This window comes from Asterias amurensis, chromosome 1 (assembly GCF_032118995.1).
Source record: "Asterias amurensis chromosome 1, ASM3211899v1".
Taxonomy (NCBI): domain Eukaryota; kingdom Metazoa; phylum Echinodermata; class Asteroidea; order Forcipulatida; family Asteriidae; genus Asterias; species Asterias amurensis.
The window spans coordinates 12073353-12084857 of NC_092648.1; the positions used below are offsets into that span (position 1 = coordinate 12073353).

Here is an 11505-nt window from a genome sequence, read left to right on the forward strand (position 1 = left end):
GAACATTATAGAAAAACATGAACAGAGAGTGACAGTATTTTTTGCTTTTAAAAGATAGTATTCCCTGTCGTTCAACAAATTTAAAAACTCATTCCATTTCAACTTTGTTTTCTTTCAGAGTGCCGAGAAGCAGAAGGCTGAGTTGACCCATCAGAAGCTGTCCCATGTCTGCCGTTGTCTAGCCACTGAGCAGGTACTTCATAAGTACCAGCTTGAAGACCCTGAGTTACTGAAGCTAGTGGATCAGCCAGCTAAGCTAACATTTAAATTGTATGAACATGAGAGCATCGAGAGGAGGATTGTTTCAATGGATGATGGAGGGATGCCGGGTAAGTAAAAATTGGATAGTGCTTGATGCAAGGCTCCAAATCTTTGCTGATGGAGCCTTCTAAGTGTATGGATCATAACTCTGGAATAAACATCCAAATTACATGATGACTAGAGCAAGCTAGTCGAAACGTGGAGACCAATTCAAGAACTGACTCCGCGGTAGTGCAGTTAATTACGATCCTATAATCTAAAGTAGTAGTCCAAGCCAATTTTCTATACCTTCCGCCCGGTTAGTAGTTAAAAAGCAGGACGGTTCGTTTCAGAACTGAGAAGTCTCCCGAACATCCGATAAATCTACTCTGCGTTAGTAGAATAAAGAAGGCTTCCTAAGACGAGAGGAGATAGTAATGGCCGTTCACTACGTAACTCACATTTGTTTACAACTCCTAATGTACATACCAAGCGACATGCTAATAGTGCAATCCCTTACATGACCAAACTCCTTAATGATAATTTTGCGTAATTAATTTTTAATGCTTTTTGTTTGTTTTCGTTTTTGCAATTATATTTTTTCTGCTCATCTCGCATAGTTAAATTCCTGTGTACTTTTTATGCCCCATTGTTTTTAATGCCAAACCTAATTTTGATATGTCTGTAATTTTATTGTTTTATCTGTAAATTTTGTAAATTCAATATAATTTTGCCTATGGCAACTAATTTGAATGTTTTTAATAAACCATGAATAATAATAATAAAGCGGTTCTCTAAGATCAAGCTTTAACGGGCAAGTAGATACACTCTTAGTGTTACTGCAAACCAAATATGTATAATGTATAAACAACATCCTTCAAGTCACTTCTGAAAGCCCACTTGTTTTAGGAGGCCTACCATCAATGACTTTTTATTTCTTCTGTGCATTAGCGCCTTTGAGCAAACTGTTGATTAGGGCGCTTTTTAAATTATTTATAATTGATTGATTGATTGATTGATTGATTGATTGATTGATTGATTGAAATAACTGGACTACAGACCTGAGACTATTGATGAGTACAGCATCAGGACAGTACATTCCTGACTGGAAAATCTGCCCGTTTTTAGTATTGAAGAATACTTGCCCATACTACAAATGAGATCAATCTTCTCTTACCGCTCAATCAAATTAAAACAGATGATGCGAAATACTGACCCCATAACTGGAAACGTGAGAGAGCTGACACAGTACTGTGTCAACTTCAACACTTAGCATTAATTTAAGGGAGTTTTAAAAAGTCTGTGGAATGGTCAAAGTATGTCTGAAGAACACGGATAAAAGTATTGATTTTGTTTTTTACCCATACACCGATGTGTGTTAGCACTCTATACTCAGTACTTTCCCAAGTCCTGTGAAAAAATATCACAGGCATAGTACTTGGGTGGGATTCGAACCCACGACCCTTGCAATTCTAGAGCAGTGTCTTACCAACTAGACTATCGAGATTGCCCGGTAGCTAGAGGCAGTTAGAATCCTATGTTTTGGCAGCGGGTACCGCAACGATATAAATAAAAGTATAAAGTGTCTTGATCTAGCTTCTAGCTTATAATAATTGTCATATAAAAACCAAGTATTAATACTATTATGGCATGTTTTGGTAGATATCCATGAAGCTGCCTTTGCCATTGCTGAGGTGAACAACTGTAACATCCAGAAGATTCGTCTGTATCTAGTAGAGAAATGGCTACCTTCAACATCCAGCAACAAGCAGGCTGCTGAGGATACGGTAAGAGGATTTATCATTGACCATCTCCTTATTTCGATGGAGATGTTAATACTCTCTGAGGAACCAATTTTATCGGCTCTCTCGTACCAAGGAACCACAGACAGTTCCCCTTTTTAAATTTGTACTTGTTCAGTTTGTATTTTTAAACTTTATTCTCAGGCGTGCAACTTTTCCTCGGATCAGCTGATTTCCTCTTTTTTTTGTTCTCAGTTTTACCATTTTAATTTGTTTTTTTGTGAAGTTACAGTTGCATGCCTGTATTCCTCTTCTTTATATATATTTTTTTAGAAATAAATTCATAAATGTATTAAAACAATCCATCTTTTAGACGGTAGATCTGTCTAGTCTTTCGTTCCTAGCACCAAAAGAAGACAAGCTAGCTGAAGAAGAAAGGAGCTTAGCCAGGTAAGACATAGACAAGCCTTTACTCAATCCATCAAACCTCAATGTGTTTAAGATCATCATACGTCATGCCAATGGGTGCCCATCCGATGAGGTAATACTGCACCCCCAATGAAAAAGCCTGTGGAGATCACTGGTTTGGGATATAATATACATTTGGTTTGCGGTAACACCATGTGTGTATCTACTTGCCAGGTAGAGTTTGTTCTTACAGAACTGTCTTTCTTTATTCTACTACCGCAGAGTAGATTTATCAGATGTTCGGGAGACTTCTCAACAGTTCCTAAAAGAACTGTTCTGCTTTTTAACTACTACCTGGGCAGAAGGTATAAAAAATTGGCTGGGACTACTACTTTAGCTTATAGGATCGTAACAAACTGTACTACCGCGGAGTGAGTTCTTAAATTAGTCTAAACAATTCGACTAGCTTGCTCTAGTTATACACAGGATGTTTGCGAAAGTTAACATTCTGACTTCCTCTGTGATCCCTGGAGCATTCCATTTTCCCTTAGACTTGCCTCCAGAAAAAAATAAACAGAGCCGAGGATCACCTTGTCATTTGTACTTTATAACCCTGGCACTAAAAGCTGTCAATATTTTTAAACTTTTTGCTTTGAATTTGCCACATAAACTCTATGTTCTTTATAAGCCCAACGCATCCAGCACATGCAACTCATCGCACTCTCAATTACAACCTTCAGACCCAGTTAAGTTTGAATCATAGATATAGAATATAATACCTAGATCGGCCGCGCATACATACGCGCCATAAACCGTACACAAACATTCCTGGTTCTTCATGGGCGCGTTAAAAAGTCAAGTGCTGGTTTTAACGCACTGGAGATGAACATGGGAGATAGGACTTAAACCACTATGGACGCGCTAAAAGTCACATGCTGGTTTGCATGAACGTTGGAGATAACCTAATGGCTGCCCCCACGCCAGAACCCGCATATGTACGTGCGGCCGATCTCATTATTTTAATTCAATGTCTATGCTTTGAATCTGCAGTGTCTGATGACAGACAGAGTTATACGTCCGGAAGGTTGTTGAATTCGTTGGGTCTTCTCAGAACCACCCTCACTCAAAAGAGTGGTGTCCCCGCAAACAAATTTTAGATTATCATTCCGTCCACCATGCAAACCTTTATGTGCTTTTGTTTCAGGGTGAAATATCTCCTTCAGTTCAATGACTTCAAGGGCAGTGCTCTCTTTCTCCTTAACTTTGCTTACAAGGTTTGTCTATCTTGGCAATTTTTCTAAAACTGAAGTAATAAACCCTTCCCATGAAATATGTACTGGTTCTTTCACAGACGTTTAAAACCTTGCAGGGTCAAAAACCTTCGGCTCGGGCTTTTATCACACAGCAATTCGACTCGTAAACAGCTGTGAAAGAACTAGTCGCTACCCTTTTATTCCCTTATTTATGTACTCCTGTTGTTTATGAGGCAAGTGAAACATTAGTTTATTATTACAACATTCTGATGTTGTGTTTATTCTTGTCCTGTAGCAAGCATCCAGTAAGATCAGCAATGCTTGTCGAGTGCGTGCTTTACGTTGTCTCTTCAGTCTGCTGAACACCAAGCTGATTGAAATGGTAGCTGAAAAACCAGTGGATAGTATTCGGTAGGAAGCAAAACAAACATCCAAAAACTGTTCCCTACTGTTAGCTAATCCAGGATGCCTGGGGTGGCTTTCACAAAGAATTAAGACTATAGTCTTATCTTGAGTTAGGACAAGTAACTCTTCCTAACTTAGGACTAGCCATAATTTTTTATTATCTCCTAGAACTAGTCCTAAGTTAGGACTCATCCTAACCTTTTATGAAATTGACCCCTGGTGTTTGTGAATGTTAGAGTCAACAGATTGACATTAAAGAAACTGTTGAAGTTTTGTCACTTTTCATCGTACAAGTTGGGTTTTAAGCTTTGCATGGTGGAGACATGATCTAGTAATGTTTGTGTTTGCGTTATGTACATGCACATATAAAATCTCTTTGTGAGTTGTGACAGTTCTGAAAAAGCCCAGTGGTTGAATACCAACTGTAGTTGAGTTGGTGGATCATCGATTCTTTCTCGAACCACTGCAACTTATAACGAGAAACTTCCATGTACCTAACCTAACCTAGGCTAGAACAACGTTGATCTATTTTTATCCTGGCTACAATAGCTATAATTTATATTTGGAAAAGTACATTCATTTCATCAATGATTAAGTTTACAAGAAATAATAATTCTCCATCATGCAAGGTCAAAAATTTTCTATATAAAAAAGTCTGGATGTTTCAAAAGAAGCTCACACACTAGTTTACTTTAAAGCAATTGGACCCTTTCAGTACAGAAAAAAAAAAAAAGTTCACAGATTTACAAATAACTTACACGGTTTACAGAAGGTAGTGGTGAAAGACTTCCCTTGAAATATTATTCCATGAAATACTTTTTGAGAAAACAGTAAAACAAGGTCAATTCTCGATAGCGATAGCGATGACACGGTGAAACGTGCGGATACAAGGGTGGGTTTTAGCGTTATTTTCTCCCGACTCCAATGACCGATTGAGCCTAAATTTCCACAGGTTTGTTATTTTATATAGAAGTTGTGATACACGAAGTGTGGGCCTTGGACAATACTGTTTACCGAAAGGGTCCAATGTTTACTTGCAACTTTTTTGTTTGGGGAAAATTTTTGTTGTCACCATTGTCTCAAGTGTAAGAGCATTTTCTGTATAAGTAATGTTTAGGGAATTTGGTGCTTGTAGCAGCTTTGCAAAAACTAAGTTTTGAAGGTGATTTGGGAATAAACCTTGTCCCTCTCGATTAAATAGAGATTGGTGTTCATTTCCAATTGTGTGGTTAATTCACAGAGAGTTTATGCAGAGTCTGATCTTCCTAATGGAGTTTGAATCTTTGAATACCTCCATGGATCTTAGCGTCTTTACTACGTCTAACAAGCAGGGTTTGGTACGAGGCTTATGGAAACATTATAACCATGAACCAAGGGTAAGAATTGCTTAGTAAAGTACACTCTGCTGTATGATCCACTGTAAGCCTGGAAATAACACACGGCACCCACTGCAACGGACCGATCCAGTAGGCTCCGCCCACGACGCACGTGTGAGCAAGAACCGGTGGGGGCTCTCCAATGCCTTTCTGCACAACTCTGCCGCGCGCGCCAAGATACGCGCATGCATGTCGGACCTTATTTGTCGGACCTTCGTTGCGTTGTGATTGGTCAATACGCAATGGGGCGGAGCTTAGTGGATCGGTGTATTGCCGTGGTGCCCAGGGCCCAATTAATAAAGCCTGTAAGCACAAAAAAACATTTTAAGCTGAGAAAAGTATAGCTGAACAGAAACTGGTTTCAATTTTTCAAGTAGTATTTTCTGCTTGACTGCTTTATGAAATTGACCCTGTGCTTTTGCTGTAGTGCCTTTGCAAAGTTACAGTACAAATTTACATTTCCCTCATAGAAGTGCCGCTTATCAACAATAAGTATGGCTCAGCCTCTTTCAGAGCGAAGTTTAAAGCCGGCATTGTGAAAAGTAGTAGCTCGGGAAGGAGCAGGAGACATTTTGTTCTTCGTGTCTGGACTAATATGCTTTCAAGATGAGAACTGTTTAGACTATTATCTGAATCTGTGGTCGGTAAAACAAATATATGCTATTTTCTTCAGATGTAGAAAAATATTTCTGTCTAAACCTATTAATCTACATGTCCATCAATTCTTTATACCACCTAAAATTTGGATTCCCAATTTCAGAAAGTAGTCTCACCCCTATTTTTGCAAAAGACATTGTTTACCCTGCAGCAAACTCTGTGTATACACATTGTTATCCAACTATGAATATCTGGCACTCTGGCTTCTTCACTAAGATTTAAGCTTTTTTGGGTTTATGAAGTAGCAGGTTTACTGGTAGCAAATGTTAATTTAATCCCTTTTTGGTTGAAGCGTTGGTTCTCAATGAAACAGGGTTGAGATAACAAATTGATGACATTGCGTCTAACAAATACCAAAATGTTTTTTGTTTTTTTAATCTTCAGTAATATTTGCACTTACTTCTGTTTGCTTTTTCTGTGTCATTGATGTATGATGTACGTTTACTCGATTTCGTTGCAGGCTGTGCGACTGATTGCTGATCTATGTCTTGACTACAGTGTTCATGATCCAAGGCTCTGGAATAGTGTCTTACAACAACTACTCAAATTTGGCATGGTAAGAAACACTCGTTGTCTTGCTTTCAAATTTGTGATTGATAAGGTTCCATTGTATTTGTATATTACATCAACATTTTAAATTTGTACAGTTTGTAGAGATTTTAAAGAAAATCTTTCTAAATAGAGTAGTTCTTTTCGACTTTAGGGCACGTTCCTGTACTATTTGCCAGAGTTTGTAGAACTCTGAAACGCTTTTTAGGTGTTCCTTGAGACTATCTTATACTTCACACTGATTGGGCACTGTTCAAGCTGTAGTATCAAATTGTGGTGACTTTTCCGTTTGTAGCATGTTACTTACTTCTTTATAAGGGTCACACGGGTAAGCTCAGTGCAGTGGGTACAGGATGGCTAGTTCTCATATTGAAAAGCAAGATTCTCTAATTTCACACTAACATGTATAAACATTGTGTACCTCTCCCTTTTGTTCTGTCTGTCTATTTCTTATGTGCAGTTGGATTACCTGCGGCATGTGCTGGTATCACTAGCTGAGATACCAGAGCTATGGCAGTTACAATGCCTGCCTAGAGTCTGGAAGAGTGTGCTTCTCGCTCCATTCACAACAGGTAAGTAGAGTAGATCCCAAACCCATTCAGCTCTAGTCTGATTCCACTCACTCATAGTGAGATGGCAATCCCATTCACCGATAGTGAGATCATTCACAACAGGTAAGTAGAGATGATCACAAACCCATTCAGCCTTAGTCTGATTCCACTCACTCTCATAGTGAGATGGCAATCCCATTCACTGATAGTGAGATCATTCACAACAGGTAAGTAGAGATGATCACAAACCCATTCAGCCTTAGTCTGATTCCACTCACTCTCATAGTGAGATGGCAATCCCATTCATGGATAGTGACATCCAAATTTCACTCAGTCTGAGTGAAATCTCTATCACACTCATTGATATCGTGATCTCAGTCCCACACAGTTATAGTGAGATACCAATTCTACTCACTTTTAGTGAGATCTCTATCACACTCACTTTTAGTGTGATGTCAATCACAACCGTTGGTTATAAGATATCAATTCCATTGGTGGTGAGATCTTAATTTCACTCACTGATTATGAAATCTCTAACGGCTCAGTCATGTCAGTGATAGTGAGATCTCAATCACACTCACCGAGATTCAGCTCCTAAGTAAACTCAGTCAATAATGAAACGTTACTCAATCCCTCAGAGTGGTAGACCCAAATGCCACTTGCCTAGTAACACTTCATTCACTCTTGACAACTCATACGCTGTCACCATATGATATGAACTCCACATTCTCTTCATCACTTAGAGACTTTCTTTAAAGCCATTGAACACTTTTGGTAAACAGTATTGTCCAAGGCCCACACTTCCTGTATAACAACTTCTATATAAAATAACAAACCTGTGAAAATTTAGGCTCAATCGGTCATTGGAGTCGGGAGAAAATAATGGGAAAACCCACCCTCGTTTCCACACGCTTTGCCGTGTCATGACATGTGTTTAAAATAAATCTGTAATTCTCGATATTGAGAATTTATATTGTTTTAATGTTTTCTCAAAAAGTAAGGCATTTCATGGAATAATATTTCAAGAGAAGTCTTTCACCATTACCTTCTGTAAACCCTGTAAGTTATTTGTAAATCTGTGAACTTTTAGGTTTTTTTCTGTACCGAAAGTGTCCAATGGCTTTAAGAGGCGTTAGGCGCTTTGCATGTGTGCAGTTATTGTTATTAATATTCCAAGTTGACTCATGTCCACATTGTCATTTCTTTTAGTTTGTCCCCCTCTATCTGAGGAGCAAGAGGAAGCATGCAGAGAGTCAGCAGCTCTCTTACAAAGGTCAGTCAATCAATCAATTCAGTGGTTGAAGTTTTTACCAGTTGAGACATTATCGCTGAAATTAAACTTTTACCACTTCCAAGTGTGAGTTTGAATCCTGGTCATGGCACTTGTGGCCTTGAGCATGTCACTTACTTATAATTGTTTCTTAAAATGTTGGGAAGGTTTTGCTTTCTGCTCTACCAGCCAGGCTCCTAGGGGATGATACCCATGCCTACATCCTTACAGACTGTGAAGGGGGTAACCCTGTTCTAGCGCCAGGAGTAGGTGGCAATGTGCTCCTGATGGAAGATGTTTTGGTTAGCCAGCCCAAATCAGTATAACCCTCACCCTGCATTGGCCATCCAGCCTTGTAATGTGAGGCGGCATCTCATTAAACCAGAACTTGGTGGAATCTTAGAGTTTTTGTACAAAAAAGGCTTTGTATTGCAGGATTCGGATATCGTTTAGTATATCAAACATCTGTAAGAGGTGCTAGAGACTAAAGCCATTGTGTGTGTTGTTCTTCCTCATCAGGTGTCCCATAATACATGATCTAGATATGATGGAACCATGCAGGCAGTTTATGAAGGTAGAGATGTATGCCTTTGCTGTAGGATGTCTCATGTATATAACTGACACACAGCACAGAGACAAACAGATCGAGGTGAGTGTTTTCTCCTGCTCTCATATCAGGGTTTTATCTTCAGAGGGTCTCTTTCTTCACTCCAGGGAAAATCTTATTATGGAAAGTCATAGAATTTCTAGGATTATTAGAGAACTGTCTTTCATTCCATTTCACTTAATTAATTGTGGTTGTGAAACCAAGGACCATTAGAGAAGCATACTTAATCACTATGCTAGCCAATAACCCAATGGAGGAAGACAAGGAAGGCAGTTTCAGTTTTATTTTTGTGAGGAAAGCCTCGCAGAAATATTCCAGTTAATGTTTTGTATTTTTGTTATTTGTAGACGCTGTTAAGTGGCAATCGCCACCTTGCAATACTAGATGAAATAGCAAGCATCCAAAAACAGAAGAAACTACTCACAGCTGCAGAGAGGGTAAGTTCTCTCAAACCAGTTTTCTCTTCTTTTGAAATTGGATTTAACCCCATTAGCCAATCAAGTTTGTTCCTTATGAAGAAACATTTCCTTTTGCCTCTGTATGTATCACAAGACCAATTGGCCATACTTTTGAGCTCAAGAGTTTGGTTTCAACAGGAAACTTTTTTATCACAATTACATTTTTGTCTTATTTTAGATGGCTGTATGTTGTTTTCTTCTTTTGTTTTGCTACATGTAAAATCTGTTCAGATATGCCAAAAACACAGCAAAAACTATGGTACATTCATTAAGCTTCTCCTCACAGCAGACTTTATTCATTAGTCATTACTATGATTACTGTGTAAGTGCTAGGGAAGGGGGCTTTTGATCAAGATATTTGCTCATTTTCCTGAGTTAAAACAACCAAGTGACTAATGACAACACTGCCTCATAATAATGGCTTCTTATTTTAATAATAATAATGGCTTCTTATATATAGCGCTCAGGTCCGTCACGCAGTAACGCTCATGGCGCTCCGACATTATGACCCCTGGTCACTGGGCCTTCAATCATTCCTTAAACCATCTCAGATCCCTGGGGAGTACACAGCCGTGTGCAACAAATGTGCGCTACTCGGCTAAATCTATCACAAGAACCATCTCTGCCCTCACAGGTACCCAACTACCCCTGGGTGGAGAGAAGCAATTATAGTTAAGTGTCTTGCTTAGGGACACAAGTGTCACGTCCGGGATTCGAACCCACACTCTGCTGAACAGAATCACCAGAGCTTGAATTCGGTTCTCTTATCCGCCCGGCCACGACACCCCAGCCTACTTGATAACATAGCTGTTGTTTTCTCCTCTCTTTTATAGATTAAGGCAACTGTATTCCATTATATAAAGCAGAAGGGTAGCTATGACACTGTGTTAGCCACCCCACACTTTCCTGAACTAATCAACTACCTAGTGACTGAAGACAGCATAGAGGACCTGCTTAGGAAAACGCTCATCGCAAAGAGGTAAGAAACTACTGTTTTAGTAAATTGTTTTTTCTTCTCCCCGAATTGGTAAGCATTGAGTATGCACAACCTGGACCCAACTTCATAGTGCTGCTTAAGCACACTAAGGTAGCTAAGCACACAAAATAATGATTGACAGAATAGGGTTACCAACCAAAATAATATGTCACATATACAATTTGTGGCTGGTAGTCTGCTCATTTCTGCGTTGTTAAGGAATATTTTCTGCTTAAGCAGCTCTACGAAATTGGCCCTAATCACTTAGCCAGACCAATAATTTGAGTCTGGTGCACTATAGACTCCTCACCCAATTCTTTATTTGTTACAACTTTGTCCTTTTTTGTGTCTTTCTTTTTTTCTTGTGGTTTCCTATTTGTGTTATTTATTGTGTTGTTTTTCTACATTACATTCTCAGACAATCATGTTGTTGGGTTTACAAGTTTGTCCCTTCATTTAGGTATAGACCTTATGCATATAATGTCGTTGAGTAGGGCGCCCTGGCCTAGAGGTCAATAAAGAGGCTGTTCATTTGACAACTCTGTGCACAAATCTGTGTGTATCCATTGTTTCATACTGGTTTACCTTCGAAGTTGGTAGTTAATGACCGATGGCGTTAATGCAAAAGGTCTTTTAAGTTCTTCCACTCTGCTCTGGTAAATCTTTGTCACTTTTATGCGTTTGTCATTTACCCTTAAGATTCAGTGATGCAGCTCGTCTGGTGATGGTATACTACAGTCACAATCCTGGCTCCCCAAGTGCTCTGGCTACTGGCTCTGCTCCTACATCTGACATGCTGCAGCTCAGGGTATGTAATGTGCAGTCAAATTAGTACTTAAAGACTCTGGACAATCTTTATTGGTAATTGTCAAAGACCAGTCTTCTCACTTACTTGGTGTAACTCGCAGAACTCCACAAGGAGCCTAGCTGGTAGAGCAGAATGCAATACCTTCTCAACTTTTTGTACAAAGCAATTGTGGTTAAGTGCCTTGCTCAAGCGCACAGGTGTCATG

At 39.2% G+C, this 11505-nt stretch overlaps 1 protein-coding gene across 1 annotated transcript in view; it reads left to right on the top strand.

Annotated features, from left to right (window-relative positions):
* Positions 1-11505, top strand: part of LOC139945735 (kinetochore-associated protein 1-like) — a 62066-nt gene that overhangs the window by 48198 nt on the left and 2363 nt on the right. Inside the window, exons 47-59 of the mRNA XM_071943115.1 lie at positions 119-329; positions 1903-2027; positions 2356-2432; positions 3595-3664; positions 3939-4054; positions 5289-5424; positions 6542-6637; positions 7091-7202; positions 8391-8454; positions 8971-9100; positions 9406-9495; positions 10350-10495; positions 11192-11300. Coding sequence (XP_071799216.1) covers positions 119-329; positions 1903-2027; positions 2356-2432; positions 3595-3664; positions 3939-4054; positions 5289-5424; positions 6542-6637; positions 7091-7202; positions 8391-8454; positions 8971-9100; positions 9406-9495; positions 10350-10495; positions 11192-11300 — 1482 coding nt within the window. The remainder of the gene's footprint in view (positions 1-118; positions 330-1902; positions 2028-2355; positions 2433-3594; positions 3665-3938; positions 4055-5288; positions 5425-6541; positions 6638-7090; positions 7203-8390; positions 8455-8970; positions 9101-9405; positions 9496-10349; positions 10496-11191; positions 11301-11505) is intronic.